Source organism: Boleophthalmus pectinirostris, unplaced genomic scaffold (assembly GCF_026225935.1).
Source record: "Boleophthalmus pectinirostris isolate CB_2022bp ecotype Guang Dong unplaced genomic scaffold, ASM2622593v1 HiC_scaffold_22, whole genome shotgun sequence".
Taxonomy (NCBI): Eukaryota; Metazoa; Chordata; class Actinopteri; order Gobiiformes; family Gobiidae; genus Boleophthalmus; species Boleophthalmus pectinirostris.
In genome coordinates, this window is record NW_026571190.1 from 2304813 (window position 1) to 2325905 (window position 21093).

The 21093-nt window shown below is 38.5% G+C and overlaps 1 protein-coding gene across 1 annotated transcript in view; it reads right to left on the reverse strand.

The window, feature by feature from the left end:
• mad1l1 (mitotic arrest deficient 1 like 1) overlaps window positions 1-19776 on the reverse strand; it is a 237739-nt gene extending 217963 nt beyond the window's left edge. The window contains exons 1-9 of the mRNA XM_055158345.1: window positions 19637-19776; window positions 15700-15846; window positions 13216-13356; window positions 10804-10983; window positions 8756-8880; window positions 8009-8090; window positions 3664-3794; window positions 3249-3363; window positions 1562-1623 (exon numbers count right to left, since the gene is read on the reverse strand). Of these exons, the coding sequence (XP_055014320.1) occupies window positions 1562-1623; window positions 3249-3363; window positions 3664-3794; window positions 8009-8090; window positions 8756-8880; window positions 10804-10983; window positions 13216-13356; window positions 15700-15837 (974 nt within the window). The 5' untranslated portion in view covers window positions 15838-15846; window positions 19637-19776. The remainder of the gene's footprint in view (window positions 1-1561; window positions 1624-3248; window positions 3364-3663; window positions 3795-8008; window positions 8091-8755; window positions 8881-10803; window positions 10984-13215; window positions 13357-15699; window positions 15847-19636) is intronic.
• Window positions 19777-21093: the final 1317 nt, after the last annotated feature.

Sequence of the window (21093 nt, forward strand, 5' to 3'; positions counted from 1 at the left end):
CACAGACACCAGGAGAATCTTACGAGATTTTAAATCTTCAGTCACAAAATTTTGTTGTGACAGCAATCGTGTCAACTGTTTCCTGTCTATAGTAAAACCACCTGATTTGAGACTAAGTGTTCAAAGTATCAGAGCACTGCACTTCCAGTTTAGATACAAGTCAAAACTGTGTTATTATTTTTTGTGAAATCTGGAGGCTGGAGATAAAGTCCACAGGAAGTAGAGTCACTGTCACTAATCTGCAGCTTCACTTCAATCCGTGCGCTGTGTGGATGTAAACAGAGACACTTTTTACTTTTAAAAGACGCTTCAAACTGGATTCACAGCTCTGTTTTGTGGACTGGGGTCATTATTTGCAGAGGACAATTTCTACGGATAATGTGGATGAGACGCTGCACTTTAAATTTACCACTTTACGAGAGGTGAGGAATCATTATTTTAGCTATTTACTGAGTTTGCATTTTGTGCGTCTGTGTCCATCACTCAGTTTGCCCCTGACGCTCTGTTTTACTGCCTGTTACTGTTGCATTGCTGATGTTTGGAGAGTAGTGATTACTGATCTGACAGAGGAGCTCTGAGTCTCCCCTCCCCGAACTCAAGGAGAAGCAAATCACAGCCAAAATCTGATAAATTCTCCTGTAGTGTGTGGCAGCCTTAAGTGGAAGATATTGTAAATTGTGAGCCTTTTAATGATGCAAGATCACATTACAGCTATGACTCTAACTATGGGTGGCTATACTATTTATTATTCTATTATCTATATGACAAGAACTATACAGCCTATAATTTTGCAGTTCATCTGTTGACTTCATCGCTTCAAATGTGCCACAAAGGTTCATTTATCGTGTAATACTACCAGAAATCTGCCAAAATAACCATGACTTAAATTTGCATTTCTCCAAAACATTAATTCTGATGTTATCTATTTTTCCCAACCTCTAATTGTCAGGGAAATGAATAAAGTTACGGTTAAGGTTAGGATTAGGAAATGGTTACAGTTAGGGTTTGATTAAAGGTCCTATTTATGCAAAACAGACTCTTCTGAGCTCCAAGTCATGTTTTAACGCTGTTACCTCCTCAAAAACATACTTCAAAGTCGTGTTTTGTTTCATTCACACATTTCTGTAACCCTTAATATTTTAGATGTAGACAGACTAATAATTAAAATGCTCTGCTCCGCCTTGTGATGTTACGTAGCGACCTTTAGACCTTTGACCTTTAGTTCAGTAAAGATTGGCAATGTCCAGGTCTGAAATCATCCAAATGATTCTAGTGAAGGTGTAGGGGTTTAAAAACACATTTGAACATTTCCTGTACAACCTCATGACATCACAAGGTGGAACAGCAACATGTGTGAATGAAACAAAACACGAACAACATGAAACAAAACTCCAGGTCTGTTTGTGATGAGGAAACTACAGTAGAACAGATAAGAGGCTAATATGGCCCTTTAAGGTTAGGAACAGTGTCTGGAATTTCATGCGCAAACCTTGAAGATAGAAAATAAATAGAACAGAAATAAGAAATGCACTGCAAGAAGTCAAGAAGTGCACTGTCTCACTTGATGTTGAGTCCAGTGGATTGTCCCAGGTTCTCCCAGGCCTGGAGCTTCGCAGACAGTTTCTGTAAAGAAAACACACACTCTACTGTCAAAGGGTTGTGATAATGATCCAGAATTTGAAGACTTACTCATTACTCAAAATGAAATGAAATTGTACAGTACTTGTATTGTATTGTATGATCCGAGTAGGTTTCAAACTACTGCTACTTAAATAATATATTGTCCAGTGTAACAACACTCTTGAGCAGTTCTGGTTCCTCTTCTCACTGTGAGTCAGTCTACAAGTGACAAAAGCTTTATGTTTTAAGATGATGATGTGAAATGTTTTGAGCTAGGCCTACAGCATATGGCATTTTTTCCCTCAAATTTATCCATCACAATGTTTGAAGTGACTTTTATTTTGTCTTATTAAAATGTATAAAACAGCTTTCAGTATTAATTCTTGAACATAAACAAGACGTTTGATAATTGCTATTAAACACAAAAATAGTCTGAAAGTCTGAACTCTGCACATGCTTTTACTGACACAGATTTTTTATCAAGGTCTACAGCCAATCCTCTAAGAGCATCATTGACCATTAGACAGAACTAGAGCTTAAATAGGAATCAAATCAAATGAATTGATTGACGTCACAGTGTGATTTAGACAATATTTTGTTCTGTTTTGTCACATTTTTGCATCTATCTTGGGAAAATAACAGATTTTGTGGATTTAATGTTTTGTCCATCCCATTACATTAACTTCAGATTACTCTCTGGTCTGAGGAGGCTGCTGTGTGTAAAGCTCTGTGTGCTCCACCACAGGCTTCCCAATCACCGGCTGCACACTCACAATGTGACTGTTGTCAGATTTCTGATGTTCAAAGAATATTCATATATTAATATTAATATTGTGCATAATGTGTGTAGAAACCCGCAGCCGTCCAGGTAGAATCCATGCCAAAGGAAAAATTTAATTTGTCAACTGGATAAACGTTTGCCCAGTTGACATATTGAATTTCTTCTTTATTAAAAACATTTTAACTGCAAATTTATCTCATTTCCTTGCTTAAAGATTCTTTAAAGTCCAGAAATGTTTATTACAATGTACTAAATCAACATTTTTACAAAAAAAATATTTTCAATAATTGATTATTTTCTCCCCTCTTCACTAAAAATGTTCTGAAGTATGTGGAAAATTGTTAAAAGAAATATATTGAATAACAATAAAGTTATAGTGCAGCAAATGGTAGGCTACGATGGGTCAGAATAATATTTTTTGTTGTGGACTATAAATATTAAAGTCTTAAACACAGTATAGAAGCTAAAAGCAGCCCAGCTGAAGATACTACAACATTACATTAGGTCGGGATCATATTTGGGGAAAATCTATCTCCATTTTCTGAATGAGATAAAACAAGTAAACAGTAACAGTGTTGGGGCTGCATTAAACATGAAGTCGGATGAATTTAAACTGCAACTAAGTGAAAAAAAATCTATCTGATTTCCCTAAACAAATGGGTTGAACTTAAAATTTGATTCATCAGTTGAATAGATTTTTTTGCCCAGCCGTACACCACACTGACACGTCATGATCACCCCACTCCCCCCACAGTAAATTGCTTATTACCACTAATCCTTACTAATGCTACATAAATAATAAAAGTGAAAGTGCATTACTGAGCAGTGGTAATGGTCCATAGCCCACCTCTTTGTCCAGCTCCACAGAGAGCAGCTCTTCTCTGGTCTTCTCTGCCCTCTCCAGCTTCTTCCTCAGCCCCTCGGCCTCCTCCTTCAGCAGGCTGCAGTTCTCCCGGTTCTCCCTGCACAAACAGTGACACACAGACCTGTCAGGATAATGACTATACCCACTTATCATTCAGGATAGGAAAAGCTGGAACAATACGTTTTGGGGCAGAGTATTTATCATCTGTACAATTTCTTTGTAAAAGATTTGGGGTATTTTTGTTGTAATACTATAATTCTGAGCTGCGAAAGGTTAAATAAGAGACTTCTGTGGCTGATTATTGACAAATAAAAGTACATTCTGTTATTCTGTTATATATTTTGTTCATTAAAATTTTGAATGACCCATAATGGCATGTATGTGGTAGTATTCTGACCGTAGGAAGGTGTTATCCTCTCTCAGCCTCTTCACTTCCTTCTCCAGCTCGGGGACTTTGGCTGCCTCAGACTTCACCATCTTCACTATGGACATGTCCTGCTCCTGGAGGACGAGACGGCGCTCCAACTCCTGAACAACACACCAACCACACACACATTCGACATCAAAAATCACCTCTAAAGGCTCGTTTTTATTCCGTAGGTTCTAAACACACATGGATACATAGAGGGTTCTGTCTATCCTCTGTTTTGTTCTGTCTGTAATGTGGTCAGTCTCTTCAGAACATGTGGAATCTTAGCAACGGTGACATGTAACATGAGCTGACCACTGGGGGCAGTAGTGAACACAGATCATTAAAGCAGCAGCAGTTAAAGCTTTTTAGAACTAGAACCAGCTGCAAAACAAATGCCTTCCCCAGGTCATTTTCTTAGCTCCTTTCCAACAGATGCAATCTAAAAACTGCCATGGGCGACTCCATATTTTTGTTTATTTGTTACTTTGTTTTCTTAGTTTTGGTCACTTCTCAAACTGACTGTTAGCGCCCTCTAGTGGTTATTTAAAAGAGCAGGTAACACGGTCATCATGTTTGGGATGCACAGATCTACAACCCTGTTATGATAATGACTATAATGTTAGAGATTGACCGAGACGGGGCTGATATTTTTGGGCTGATATGTAGGGATGATTTTGGTCATTTTACCCAAATTTAGGGATGTCCCGATCACATTTTTTTGCCCTCGAGTCCGAGTCCTTTGATTTTAAGTATCTGCTGATACCGACTCCCGATCCGATACTTCTATAAAATATTATAAAATGAACTAAGAGCAAAGAATAAGACCCAGGATGTATGGGGGGGACCATATTGTGTTGATTTCATGTGTAGTATTTGGGCTAAATTAGTTTTTTTGTTTGTTTTTTTTCCATTAACTTCTAACCATTCATCATCATTGTTGAAAATCTTGGAATGTGTAACTTAGTAAACTTAATGAACTGGACAAAACAGGAACCAGACCAGAATCAGATCAGACCTGAGACTCTGCACAATCTACACTTTGTATATTTGATATAATATGGAAGCCTGTGCATTACATTTGAAACATTTAGGCTCGTCTATGAAATCCAAATAATACAAAATCTTACCAAATAAAAACGAGATGACAGAAGCTCCACAGCCTCTCTCCCCTGGCCGCCCCCACTCCCCTGCACCACCACATCCACAAACCCACCGCAGAGCGCACGCCACCACTCACTCCCACCACTCAATAAACACTCCACTTCTCTGGACGGACCCTCAGCGCCAACAGAGCCAGCTCCACTGTGCAACAGTGCTGTTTGTGCGCCGCTAGTACAGCAGGTGCTCGGGCAGATAGGCACGCTAACTGGATGTCCCTGAGCAAATCCCACGCCTCAGAAAAATCATTATGTGCTGTATATTATTTATCTTTAAGTCCACAGTCACGTGATTGGCGCCGATTTCTAATCACGTGATTGCATCGGGACAACCCTACTGAAATGATCCCATTTGAGTTCAGTACAGACTCATCCATGACTGTTTCTTACCACAAACTTGATAAGAGAGTAGTACCCTCTGTTCAAATGCTCTTGATTCATATGGAGGCAGCTGGTTGGCTAATCAAAATATCAAACTCTAAACTCTGTCGGAGATTTAAGGCCGATAAGCTGATGCGTTAAAATGTTTAGATATCTGCTCAAAATATCGGTCTATCTCTAAAATCATGCTCCATCTAACAGAGGGGTGTCCAAACTTTTTTCATCAAGAGCCACAGATCTAAACGCAGACAAAGCAGAAGACTGATCGAGGGCCGTAGACTGGTGCTCAACACAGTAAATTATTGAAATATTTGCATGTTTAACATGTTAGAATGAGTCATCAGTCTTTAATCATGCTAAGACCTTTAAAACACACTTAAATATATCAAGGTAAATCTTCAAAAAACATCCAGTAAAAGTAAAAAGTAAAAAGCCCCAGTAAAATGTTTAACTGATGCAAGGTAATTTGGACCAATTCACCTGGAAGCCTGAGGGCCAATTAAAATGTGTCTGAGGGCCGCATTTGGTCCACGGGCCATAGTTTGGACATGCCTGATCTAACATGTACTGAATGATATGTAAAGGGTGAATATTTACGGTGGTACTTTTTCTTTTAGTAGTGGGGAGCTTTATTATTTTTCTCTTCTGTGATTAGATTTGAGCTGTAGAAGGTTGAATAAATTACTTCTATGACTCATCATAGAAACAAACTCCTAAAATGTTTTATTCTGCTGTTTATCTATTGCAGTCCATGTTTTTTAATGATACACATTGAGAATAGTTTTGGGGATAATCCTGCTTAAGGGTTATTGTGTCAGTGGTAAATTAGCTCCGGTATTATTGTTTATAGTCTGCATTTTCTTCAGCGAAATATCATATTTTAATACTCAGAGGGGGATTTGTTTTGTTGGCGAGGTGACTAAATCCAGTGAAAATGAAGTGAATCCAGTAGACGATTTCTCACACACGATTTCTTTCAATAGCTCCATTCACGTTTTGAACCAAACCAGCATCTCTAAGGTAATAATAGTTCATTCAGATAGGGGAAGTTAAAATGAATACAAATTAAAAATGCAGGTTTATTTTCATTTTTTTGCAAAACAAGGGATTTGGTGTAGTTGCTAATAGAAATGCATTTGTGAATATGACTTTTTTTGGAAGCATGAAATCCAAAGGGAAATCTCTTGTGTCCCATCTGGGAGCACGACATCATCACATTCTGATTGAAAACCTTGCACTTTTTTTAACAAAGTACACCCTTTTTTTCAAGAACTAACAAGCAGTAAATAATCTACTGCTAACACCTTTTCATTTTTATATTTTTTATTTAGATTTTTCACATATTCCGTATTTTTCGGAATATGTATAAATCTGGAGTATAAGTCACACCAGCCAAAAATTGCGCAATGAAGAAAAGAACATGTAAGTCGCACCAGACTATAAGCACTTTTTGGAGAAACATATTTTATAAAATAGTCTAGGAACTGACATTTCATCATGGAATGCAAGTTCCAGTAATAACAATAGACTAAACAGGCAACAACAGGCTAAATAGGTGTTAATATGTTACCGTCACATATTAACAGTTATTCAGATAATAACTATAGCATAAACAACAGAACCTAAGTTTACCAAAAATCTCACTCCAAATCACTAAATCCATTGAATTCTTCATCCTCTGTGTCACTTCTGCACGACCTCCGGAGATAAACCATAGATCCATGAGGTAAACAGAGTGCAGCTCTAACCCTCTTCTGTGTCGCTGTCGTCAGACTCAGCATCAGTTCCAGTTAGAATTATTCTGGCCTTTCTGAATCCTGACAGGATGGTTTCGATTGTCATTGAAGTCCAGGCTTTGTCCATCCATCCAGTGACTTCCAAGAAAGTTGCACTGTAGACCTGCCGGGTTACCCTGAAGCTGTGTTCTCCATTCCCTCTTTCTGCCAGTCCCTCACAAGTTTCTCGCTCAGTCCAAGCTTTCTTTCTGCTGCTCGATTACCATTTTTGGCTTCAGATTTCTCTACTTGCAGCACAGCAGCGGCTTTTTCTGCAGTAGACATGTGTTGTAGAAAGGGAAGTGACAGTGGTGTCAGTGTGAAAATTTTAATATACAAGTTGCACCGGAGTATAAGTCGCAGGAAACACCCAAACCATGAACAAAAGTGCGACTTATAGTACGAAAAATACGGTACCTAAGAGAGTAAGTGGTCTGCAGTGAATCTGTCATTTTGACATAAACTACAGGGATCTGAACTGGCTCTCCTTTGGTTGGTGGGCAGACTGCACCACCATTGCACCACCACTCCAATAAATGAAGCTAAATATTTCAAAATGAATTTCATTTTCTCTGTCTGTTATAGGCATACAGACATTGGGATGTAACGATATCCAAATCTCACGGTACAACATTTTCACGATATTGCATCTCACAGTACGATATTTACTGCGGTATTTTTTGGAGACTAAGAAAACTGTGAATAATACTTTTTCATTTTAAAACGCAATTGGTTCTGTCATAATCCAAATAACTAACATTTAAAAGAACAGTTATTTCTTCATGAAATCTGGACTGAAACAGAGCAAAGGATCATGGTCGATGTAGTTCTCTTTGCCTTTTAGCCATTACTGGACCAAAATTATTCATTTAAGCAAAGAGACTTATCTGATATATTGTGATGGCCCATGATATTATTGAGAGACTTTTGATGATATTTTAGTTACTGTTACATCCCTAACAGACATAGTTAGAGTTTGAATTCGAGCGTGTGTGTGGTTGTGCTCCTGCTCCTCACCTTGATCTTGAGCACGTGCTCGGAGCAGGTGGACTGAGCCGCCTGCAGACTCTGACACTGCTCAGACACATCCTGGTACTTCCTGAGAAAGACAAGGACGAGAGGAGATTTTAGATCAGAGGCTGGCTGTAGAAATAACACCTGCAAGTGTAGACAATTTGTAGCAATGAAACAACTTAATATTTCAAGCCTCACTGTGCAACTTTTTTCATGTTTATGTTTTGTCAGTGTTGGGAAGTAACTGAATACATGCACCCAAAATATACATTCTGAATACTCTTTTTGAGTAACTGTACTCTGTATATTTGTAATATAAAATGGATTTTCAGAAGAACTTTTCAGAACTTGTGATCAATACAAGTTTGATTTTCAAAAAAAAGCTGCGTGACTAAGTGAAAAACTTCTGGTGAGCTGACTGACTGTAATATTATGTGAGAGACTTGTTCAAAAACAAATTTGTTCTTTGTGATCATATTGTGTTAAAATGATGCTCAGATGAAAGTCTAACAAAGCCACAGACAGAGCACTGACTACAGTTAGTTTCACACCTCCACGGAATGTTGACGTCAGTTGCAAAGTATCAATAACGTGCTCTGATATTCTTGTATGTATATTTTTAATTTAAAGGCATCTAACTGTTCCGCATCTGAGGCTCTCTCTCTGGCCTTTTCGGTTTCGGCTCACTGGAGGAAGGTTGGAGATGCCTGAATTAAAACAATAAAGTGAAAATGAAAAAAAAAAAAGTACCTCTGCTGCAGGACAAGTTTGTCCTGGAGCTCCTCTTTCTCCAGGCCCAGGGAGGAGATGGTGGAGTCCTGGTTCTGCAGCTTCAGTTTGAGGTCACGGATCTCGTCTCGTAGACAGCTGATGGTCTAAAGAGGAGGAACAGGAGGGAGATATACCTGAGTAACTGTGGTGAAAGACCATGTACGCTTCTATTACAGACCACAAACCCTACATGGTCAGTCATGTATGCCACACTTCTGCACATACACATCGAGATATGCACAATACACATGTTTGAGATATTAAATATTAGTAATATTAAATTATAGTAGCCTATTCTTCAGGACCTATAAGAGCCTATATTTTGGCCCTCTACCAGAAAAATTACATTTAGCTCCTTTAAAGTCTGCCCCTGGCTGTTGCTACTATATGCACAGTCTAGACCAGACCTGGCTCCTGGGGCAGGTTGGATTTGGGCTGAGTATGGTGGTCACATATCGCAAAGAAATGCATTGTAGGGAATAAAATCTGTACACATACTTGCATGTGCAGACCTGCTTTACGGGGACAAACACGTGGGCTTTAATCAAATGTGCTCATATAACCACACACAAAGCGACTCATGATATATGCCATCTTTTTCTCAGACTCCATCTTATAAGTTTTAGTCAGAAACCAGTCTGTTGAGACATTTCTATAACATAGTTGTCCAGAAAGAGGATGGGAGACACTGTGTGTAACAGAGTGTAGCAGGGCAGTGTGGGAGGAGCTACGTACCGTCTGTTGGGGGGGACAGATGAATAAAGTTAAAGTGATGAATATTGATATTGGTTTCCCACCTTGCTGTCATTGTTGATAATTATTGTGAGAAATCATTAACGTGATCAGTGTCTTCACATAGATGATTATCATTAATCATGAATCATTATTAATAATGTAGAACTAAAGGCAAACTGAGCACATTTGTTATTTCACAAGAGCATATCAAACTGTAGCCCTTCATATGACTCAGTGCCCATGAAGTAGCTCTCACTTTCAAAAAGGTTGCTGACCCCTGGGGTATATTATAAAATATAAAACAGCCTGAGAAAGCTCTGTTCTTATGTTCACTGAATAAAAATTCTGAGCTGTAAATCACTGAACCAAATGAACTACACTTCACACTGAACTACTCTTCACACATAAACTAAGTGTACAGTAGTTGTACTGTAGTTGTACTCTAGTGGACTGGATGTAATGTATGTAATATTTCATTAATATCATAATGTTAAATTATACTCATTAGCAGAAAAATATTGCATGATTTTTTTTTTGTGTCTTAAAATGTCTTGAAATGATATCGTGACCCGTATACATATCGAATCGTGGGAAAACCATATCATTGCAATCCTAGTGTGTACCTTATTGGTCAGACTATAAGTTGCACTTTTTATCATGGTTTGGGTGTTTCCTGCGACTTATATATTAACATTTTCAGACTGACAGCCGCAAGAGGCTCTAGTCTTGTGTGACAGTTTTCTGTGCATGTCCCCTGCAGAAAAAGCCTCTGTCCTGCTGCAAGAAGTGAAATCTGCAGCAGAACATGGTAATCGAGCAGCAGAATGAAATTTTGGAGTGAGCGAGAAGCTTGTAAGGGACTGGCGGAAAGTGAGAATGGAAAACACAGCTTCACAGCAACTGGGAACGTGCACCGTGCAAGGTTCCTGGAAGTCACTGGATGACAAAGCCTGGACTTCAGTGACAACAGAAGTTGCATGGAGTTGCTCAGAAGTGACACAGAGGATGAAGAATTCAATGGATTCAGTGGATTTAGTGATTTGGAGTGAGATGGAGAGTTTTGTAAACTTATGTTCTGTTGTTTCTGCTCCAGTTATCTGATATAATTGTTAATATGTTACGTTAACATATTAACACCTATTCAGCCTGTTGTTCTCTGTTCTATTGTTATTAGTACAACTTGCCTTTCAAGATAAAAATGTCAGTTTCTGGTCCATGATTTTATAAAATAAATTTCCCCAAAAAGTGCAACTTAGAATCCGGTGCGACTTATAGTCCGAAAAATACGGTACCTGGTTGGCTGAGCTGAGCCTTTCCTCCTTCTCCTCCAGACTCTTGTTCAGGTTGTCCAGAGTCTTCCTGAGGGAGCGCTGTGTCTCCTGCTGCTCCTTCAGACTGAGCACCGCCTGTGCCTCGCTCTCCTCCAGTCTCTTTAAGCGCCCGTACAGCTCCTGGTTGCGTCCCTGCTCATGCTGCAGAACAGATACAAACAGGAGTTAAGAAGTGTGTGTGTGTGTGTGTGTGTGTGTGTCTGAGCTGCTCTGTCAGATCGTAATCAGCAACGCTACGGTAACGGCCAATAAAACAGAGCGTCAGGGGGAGGCAGAGTGACAGACACAGAGACAAAAGATACAAACTCAGGAAACAGCGAAAATAATGATTATTCACCTCTTGTAAAGTTGTAAATTTAAATTGCATCTCATCCATAGAATTCGTCCTAATGACATCCAGTCCAAAAAACAGAGCTGTGAATTCAGTTTGAGTCATTCTTTAAAAGTAAAAAGGTCAGAGTAGTTCCTCACGTGTGTCTGTTTACATCCACACAGCGCACAGATCGAGGTGAAGCTGCAGATTAGTGACAGTGACTTTATGTCCTGTGGATTTTATCGCCGGTCTTCTGTGCATTAAAAATCCTGTATCTGAAGTTTTGCACCACATTTCACAAATAATAATAACACAGTTTTGACTTGTATCTAAACTAGAAGTGCAGAGTCTGATCTTTTGAACACTTAGGCTACATCCACACAACAGGGCTCCTGGATTTGATTTAATTTTTTATGGGTTGAAAAAAATGCATGCACACATGTGTCGATCAATAAATACTCATGTCCACACGACAACGGAGCACTGAGCGAAAACGATGTAATACAGATGCCACACCTACATGTGGAGGTGTCAACAGGATACAGCCAGAGCCATCGGACACACAACACTACAAACAGCACATGCGCATAAAGTCCTTCCTGCGTGGGGTTCTCTTCTGATCATGTGGCGATGACGGAGTCACGACATCATCATTTTCCAAAAGCTGCAGTTTGCTTGTCCACATGACAACGCAACGCCGGAGTTCTCAGATTTCCAAAACGCCAAAACAACTAAAAACTTCACTGTTTCAACTAGGGATGGGTATTCAATGAAATTTTATTAATCTATCGTCGGGAGAGTTAACAATCAATTTTCGATTAATCATTAACGGTTTTATATAATAAGTATTATCATTATTATTACTGTTACATACATGCTGCTACATAAATAAACTCAACTTTACTACATATAAACCATCACCACTCTTGAGCCACATCAGCATGTTTGACATTATAATGTGTTTAAAGCAGCTTTGTGCAAGTAGAAATGAAACTTAAAACAGCATGGCTCATTTGTATAAACTAAGCAAAGAAAAAAAAAAAAACGCTCTTGTGCGCTGATGTGGTTTAGCTTTTGTCGGACTAAAGAACACGACCTCAGTAGAATATGAGTGTTCTCTCTGTGACAGGGATGTTCTGCCGAAGGTGAGTCTGTTCTGTGTGTGTGCAGCGATGTTTTCAAAGATCGTACATGTGCAGGTTTAGAGCAGCTCTTTATGTTGCAGTATCCAGGATACTGCGTAAACATGCACCATGACGAAACCGGGATACAGATGTGCATGTAAACACGCTCATTGAGCGGTACAGTGATCTCCAAGGACATGCCAGAGCTCAAACGTGGGACTGAGGCCACAAGTCCAGTGTTTGCGCTGTCAGACGCAGCTTCATATCTACGCCCAAAAATCTATATTCGGTTAGTCGATTAGAAATGAGCGTAATCGACGAAATTCTTAATGACAAATTATTGACCAATTATCAAGCCCATCACTAGTTTCAACCAAAAAACGTTGCCGTGTGGACACCGCCTTAAGAGTCTCAAAGCGAGTCATTTTACTGTAGACAGGAAACAGCTGACATGGGGCACGTTAACCACTGTGTAGCCTGTGGTGCTCAGACAGATCCCACTGCAGTGTGTGTGATTGGAGATTTTAAGTCTCATCAGATTCTCCTTGTGTCTGTGGTGTGCACTTTTTGTTGTTTAAAAATCCTGTAGTGTGTGGCGGCCTTAAGTCTAGCTCAAGATGTGGAGTTGACCCCACTGCTCCTGACAGGTTTAACCCAGAGACATTAAAGCATGGGTCAAATGCAGGTTTAACCCAGACACTGAAGGATGGGTTAAATGCAGAGGACACATTTCTCTACAGGGACAATAAAGTGTATCTTAACCTCTTTAGCCAGTTCATCTCTCTTTAAAATTCAATTGTAACTCACTAATCTGTTTAAAAACAAAACCCATTTGTGTCCCACAGCAATTAGACAACAAGAGCGGTTTGTGCCAACATCGTGTCCGCCAAACTCCCTGTGCTGAAATACTGAGGAAGTGCTTTAGGCAGCGGGCACCTCCAGGTCTCGTGCGCTGTCAGACGCCACCTTCTCCAGCTCCAGTCGGGCCTTCTTATGACTCAGCTCCATCTGCTTCTTCTCCTGGTCCAACTGAAGGAAGCGGGTCTTGGACTGCACCCTCTCCGCAGCTTCTAACAACTGCGGATCAACAAGAAAACAATTCTCAATAAACAGTCAAAGGTTTCTATATGTCCTGCATCATATATTGGATGTCTTTCGTATAAATCTAAAAATGCAAAAAGTAAATATAAAGAAAAAAAAAACACTGAAGGAGAAGGTGAGGTTGCAAAATTAAGGCTGTAAAATGAATCGCAATCAGACTGAAAACATAATATGAATCGACACAAATCACAACGGCTACAATTTTTACTATAATTCCATAACATCATTTCCTCTACTCTAGGCCCCTGCTCCTGTGCTGTTGTTTTTTTGTTTTGTTTTTTTTGTTTTTTGTTTTCAAACTGGGTGCACTGAGGCATCTGTTTCAGGTTAATAAGATCAGGCCCTATCGAAATTAATGGAGATTCACCAGTATATGCACTAGTGTTGTAGACAAGAGCCACAAATCAAGGCCAAGATGTGTCCGAGACTGAGACAAGACCAAGACCTCTGACGGTCAAGGCCGAGACAAGACCAAGACCACAGCCCATCGAGACCAAATCGAGACCATCTTTGTCATTTCCTACATTTATTTGTATTTTACAGTTATTTTGGCACATATATATTAATGTTTTATAAATCTAACTCTATTTTAACTGATTAATGTTAATTTAGGCATAAAACAAAGTTCCCACTTTTTTTCACCGACAAAATTTTAAAACTTTTCACATAAAGTGAATTTTCTATGACTTTACAGCACCTACATCTGCAGAATTTCTCAGACTTTTAGGTCTAAATATGAAATGTAAGCTCTTTCCTCTCACCTTATGGTTTGGGATTATAGTTTTTAAAATTCTAAATCCCGTCAGTGCATTTATTGTCATCTCTTTAAAACAAAAGGCTCAGACGTTCAGAAATAATCATAAAAGCCTCATGAGAACTTAACAGAATGCTGGAGTTGTGTGAAAGAGATACTAACATTTTCCAGGATTTCCATGACTGTAGAAACACTGATAAAATACGCGAAGCAAACACTGAAACACTCTGCGCCCCTTTTTTTTGAACCCTCACCCACAGTTTGAGAACCCCCTCTTGAAGAGAACTTCCACTGGTACTTTACAGAAAATTACTTCAAATTGAAGAAACTGGAGAGAATTTTTGAACCTTTTTTTTTTTTTTTTTTCTAATTCCTTACTGGTTTTACAGTGGTATTTACCAGATAAACCAAACGCACATCGTGACAAACACAGATGGATTTGGCATTTTATTAACTAAACTTCAGCCCACATATCACAGTACGCCTGCTGTACAGACACTGTAGCAAAAATGTTGATTAATAATAATCATAATACATAACACTTGTATAGCGCTTTTCAAGATACTCAAAGACGCTTTACATGAGAATACAAACAACGACAAACAAGAGAAAAAGGCTTTTTTTTAAAGAGATGGCTTTTCAGGGCCAATTTTTGCTTTGAGTTTCGTCTTGCCTTTCTAATTAGCGAGACCGCGCCGATGTGTTCTATACACTGAGGAGCAGGAGCATGAAAAGGCGACGAGGGGCACGCTGTCGTGATGCAGATGCACAGGTAGGATGTTTTAAGAAGTTTAACCTGCGCTGTGATACATGCTGGTGCACGAGAGCACACACCGGTGGGTGAGAGATTTTCATGCCTGATTTAAAAATAGTTTACTGGGATTATCTTGCTTGATTGTTACCGTGTCAGAAGCGTAGAGCAGTTTCAATATTCTCTCATTTATCACAGTATTTCTCTCTACTAGGGCTGGGTATCATTAAGAAGTTGCCGATACAATACATATCTCGATACATAGACCGTGATACGATACATATCTTGATACAGTGAGCTTTCGGTTCGATACGATATATTTCGAATTGATTCGATACAGTTCAATAAAAAAAAGGCTAAATCATGTCTGTGATACTAAAAGTCTTTGTTAAACTACTTCTTGTGCAAAGTTCATATGAAACACAAACATTTTAATCATCAAAACAGTGAAAATGTCAGATGTGTTGCAAAAATGAGTTTCCTTTCACTAAACAAGCAACAAAATTGTAGTGTTGTAACAAAATAATGCAGTAAAATATACCCAAAACTACTCTTGACGATATATCGATACAGCAGTCTCCGATATAGATACTGTATCATATTAAACTATGTGATATATCGATATTTCGATATTTTTGCACACCCCTACTCTCTACCAAAATATCTGGCTTTAAAATTTGTTCTCGAGACTTTATACTGTAGTTCTAGTTCTATGGGTGTGAGTGACAGGTGGATTCATCCAATCAGAGTTAATCCCAGCAGATGGTTTTCAGTTTCCTCCCATGTTGGTGAAAAAGTCAGACATGAGTGATACCTCCAGGCTGCGCTTGTACTGGCTCTGCAGAGTGGGCGGAGCTGCCAGCTTGGCGGTTCTGGGGGGCTCTGATTGGCTGATGAAGGAGTTGAAGGACTTGAGGGTGGTCAGGACCGTGGTGTCATCTTCCAAATCCATCCTTAGGTTCTGCACAGGGATCACACATGTTATTGCACCAAACACATTCATGCAGCCTCAATTTACAAGGAACAAACACATGTGAAAATAAATAGTTTGCTGTTCAGACTTTTTCAGTTAAACTCTGTTTATTTTGTTATAATGCTGTTACCGCCTCAAAAACATCCCCGGTGTTGTGTTTTGTTTCATTCACACATGTCTGAGTAGCACTTAATAAGTTCAAAATACTCTATTCGACCTTGTGATGTCATGTAGTAGTAGTTTTCAAGTTAAAAGCTCCGGTAACACTTTATAATAACTACACCTTATTTTGCCTTAATAAAGCATGAACAAAGACTTAATTAATAATGATTCACGCTTAGTAACTACTTAATTAGTACCTGAATTAGCACTTAACTTGCACTTAATTCACCTCTGTTATAAAAAGTTACTCATACGTATTTCTTACTTAATTACTCATGAACTAACTATTTGTGTTTGTATTTGTAAATGTATATTTAAGTACATATTTGAGCATTTATTTATGATTAGTAAGCCATGAGAGAATGATTTACTAGTGATGCATTATTGTTTCTCTGTAATTTGACCAACCTTAACAAATGCTTAATAAAGCATAATTAGTCTTCACTTTAGAAAAGCTCTCAGAAAGACTTAACTAACAGGTAACAGCTGCCTGAATGATCATTGCATTGCATTATTAGTAAATCATTCTCTCATGGCTTACTAATCATTAATAAATGCTCAAATGTGTACTTACATATGCATTTGTAAACATGCAAATGGTTAGTTCATGAGTAATTAAGAAGTATTGAGTAACTATTTACAGCACAGGCGAAGTAAGTGCAAGTTAAGTGCTAATTCAGGTAGTAAATAAGTAGTTACTAAGCATGAATCATGATTAATTAAGTTTTTGTTCATGCTTTATTAAGGCTAAATACGGTGTAGTTATGATAAAGTGTTACCAAAGCTCCTTTTACCTTTACATCAGTAGAGACTGGTCATTCCAGGCCTGAAATCATCAAAATGATTCTAGTGAAGTCATATGGCGCACTTCCTGTATTATCACATCTGTATTATGACATCACAAGATGGAACAGAGTGTTTTCAGTTTGACCTCAGCCTCAATGTGCAGTTTTGTGTGTTAAACATGTGTGAATGAAACAAGACACAATTCCAGGTGTGTTGGTGATGAGGAAACAACATTAGAACAACATAGGTCAGAAAATTGCGTAATATGTATGGATCAAACAATGAAATAGTGGCTGATCATAAGTCAAGCAGCTTGTCCAATAAATCACAGGAAACAATCACATCACAGACATAAGACTTAGTACAAATGCCAAATTATAGGCTGATAGAATTATTTAAAGCAATACTGTAACTTTCTAGAGATGGAAAGTCACCACCATATTTACAAATAACAAACATGCTTTTATTTTGGTTTAGTTTTTGGCTAAAAGTTAAACAATTAGGCTTTAATCATTATTATACAAGTGTGTTAAAAGTACAGTGTATACTTTCAGAGCACGCATATTCCATTAAATGACCAATAACAAGATCACAAAACGCTAGATGCCGATTTGATGACCAGTAATTTGCCCATTGACAAAGCAGAGGTAATGATTATTATTTCTGTGTTTCTCGTTTTAGGGCTGCTTTAAAAATATACTATTAAAGAAGTTTGAATGGGCAGAAAGGAAGAAAGAGTAATATGCTATTAGAATACTCAACTTTAGTACAGTTTTTGCCTTGTCCAACTACTCCTTTCACTTATATGATTAAATTCAAGACACAATAAGCACGTGAAGTTTTCAGCATCAAGTCTAGGTTGAGGGTCTGCAATAGGGCTGGGTATCATTAAGAAGTTGCCGATATGATACATATACCTCGATACCTAGGCCATGATGCTATACATATCTCAATACAGTGCACTTTCAGTTCGATACGATATATTTCAAATCGATTCGATACGGTTCAATAAAAAACAAAAGCTAAATCATGGCTCTGATACTAAAAGTGTTTGTTAAACCACTTCTTGTGCAAAGTTCATCTGAAAAATGCCCATTTTAAATCATCAAAACAGTGATAATGTCAAATGTGTTGCATAAAAAAAGATTCCTTCCTCTGAACAAACAACAAAACTTTTGCGCTGTAACAAAATAATTAGTGAAAATATACCCCAAAATACTCTTGGCAATATATCGATACAGCAGCTCACAATTTCGATCCTGTATCATCACATTAAACGATACAGTATACTGATAAATCAATATTTTTGCACAGCCCTAGTCTGCATCCTGCTTGTTTTCATGGGGATAAGCAGCAGTAGGGCCAAGTATCAGGTCAGATCTGTGGAGAGGCAATCCCGCTCACACAGTAACAATGTATGTTTTGTCAATCTATTTCAGCAATACGTAACTGAATAAATGCAGAAAAATTTTAACTTTGATAGCACACTGCGCAAGATTCCAGCTCAACATCATCTCCATGGAGACAAACAGGGAGCACACCCCTCCACCAGAAATGTTACATAATGGTAGTAGAGTTGAGTATAATAATAATAATTATATAAAAATCTAACAACTGAACACCATGCAAAATGAATACTGTAGCAATGTAGGTTCTAAACAATAGTCCTACTTTAGTGAACTTACTACACAATCATAGTGTGACCAGATTTTCAAAATTCTAAACCCGGGTTGGGATGTTTGGTATAAATAAAATTTGTGAAAAGAGCGTGTAACATTGTGCATTCTCGTGTTAGTCATAATCTGAGGAACTTCTGTCGCTGCAGTTTTGTTTTATGGTTATTCACAAACATGGTTTTCAGTATTTTGGCAAAACAAATGACAATGTATGCTCCTATTTAATGTTGGCAGGGATCAGATTAGTCAAAAATTTGGATAGTCTTGTTTTAGTCCTAGTTTAGAGTCGATGTAATCATGGTTTACATCAAATTGGTCAAAAATAGGGACACATGGGGCATTTCTTGTATAAAACTGGGAAACACCTGAGTTTGGATGGTTGGTATAAATGAAATTTGTGAAAAGAGCTTGTAAAATTGTGCATTCCCGTGTCAGTCATAATCTGAGGAACTTCTGTCACTGCAGTTTTTTGTTTTATGGTCATTCATAAACACGGTTTTCTGTATTTTGGCAAAACAAATGACAATGTATGCTCCTCTTTACTGTTGGCAGGGATCAGATTAGTCAAAAAATTGGCTGTTTGTCCTAGTTTAAAACTGGGACACACCTGGGGCATTGGGATGGTTGGAATAAATAAAAAAGCAAAAAGAAAGCGTAACATTGTCCATTCTCAACTCACTTGTGGTCAGTTATAAGATCTGTTGGTGTATCTTATTTATTTATTTTGCTTTATGCTCATTTTCAAGCTGTTTTTTTTTTTTTTTTTTTTTTTTGTATTTTCATTAAACAAACAAACGACAATATATGCCTCTCTTTACTGTTGGCAGATCAGATTAGTCAAAAATAGGGACACCTGTGACATGTCTTCTATAAAACTGAGACAAATCACTGGTTTTATATAAATCTTCTGGGACAGGGGACACAGGGCTCAAAGCTGGGACTGTCCCGGGTAAATGGGGACGTCTGGTCAGCCTAAACAATGATCAATTTATTTCCACAAGTGTTAAAATTCAGACTAAACTGCATGTTGTCAACTTGTGCTATCAGTGCTGTGTTTTAAGCATGCTTTCCGTACGTTTATGCTTCCGGATCGCACGGGAACACATCGGGATGGTGGTCTGGATAAAGAACACGGCTGCAGTAGTGAGTCTTACCTCAGAAAGTGCCGGAGACGAGGTGAAAATTGCTCTTGTTGATAAGTTTATGTCCTGTTAGCATGTAGCAGCGGCGCAGCGCACTCTCCCTCCAAGTTCAGCTCAAAATATGACAAGCCTCGCGAGACTTTGTGCTAACCGGAGATTCTTTCAGAGGAGGAGATGCCTGAAAAAAGACAAGCGTCGTGAGAATTTGCGCTGACCGGAGATTCTTTCAAGCGGGGGAGATTCCGACGTAGAGCAGCGGTTCCTCTGCCTACTGAACAAGAGATTTATCGGAATTTAAACCCCACAAATACATGATCGAAATTATCACTAACTCAATAAGTGTTTAGTTCAGACAAGTAAAGCGCAAGTGTGGATTTTGAGTTGTTCCCATCCTCATTTTCAATACAGACGGGGGCAGCTAAAATGAATATTGTTAAATAGCAAAATGCATACAGTGAGTTCTTGGGTTTATTCAATAACTGAAAATATCAGGCTCAACACTGGAATCTGAATGCAACCAATGTGCTGTATTAGGCATTTACTTTGATGCCCTAACCATCAGATTTTGTATAAAAGGGGCTCATTTATACTTAATATGTTAATGCATTAGCTTAGTAGATGATATATTAAATAAACTAGTAAAACTGTCCAAATATTTCCTTGTTATAGCTTGATTGACATCATCTGGAGAGTCACACTGCCCCCTAGTGGCCACTCTGCATGCATGCATTCCCTTCTAACTACAGTTTCAGCAGCTTTGGTTTCTTGGTATTGGCAACGTTTTAAGGACTTTTCACCATTCAAAAGAGAGGAATTGTGATTTTGAATTCTTAATTGCTCTGACAATGTCCTTTTCATTCTGAAATCCTTCGATATAAAGTACAAGTTACAGGTGCTCTACATACTGTGGCTTTTGCACTTTAATGCCAGCTGTTGTGATGCTGCATTTACAAACTCATCATTTCCCCAAGAGTGCACACAGTTTAAGAGGCTTTCTTTTTTAACTGTGCATGATAGTTGAAACCCACTGAGTTGGTAAAGTGGAACTAAACACGAAAACCTTTTCCACGACTTAACAGTGTATATCAGGGGTGGGCAAACTACGGCACGGGAACCTTTCAATCCGGCCCGCCGAACTGGAATAAATTATAATAATAAACCTTGTAGATGTTTTATTTTTCCTGCATTTCCTGCATTTTCTGCATTTTCGGCGTTTCCCAGTAGATGGCGCACTATATATACATTGAGTTGTGGCATATTATGTTGGCCGCAATGCTTTATGGGAAAGTGGTCTGACAGGAGTTATTCGGACCATGAGTGAAGTAGTGGTGTTCAAGATATAAGCCTGCACTGCTTCCATTTAAGGTTTATAAAAATCAAACATGGGAGACACGTAGAGTCTTGTTGTGTTTCTCAGTGCTTAGAACGTAAGAGTCTGGTTTTACTGCACTTGCAGGTGTGTACATGAG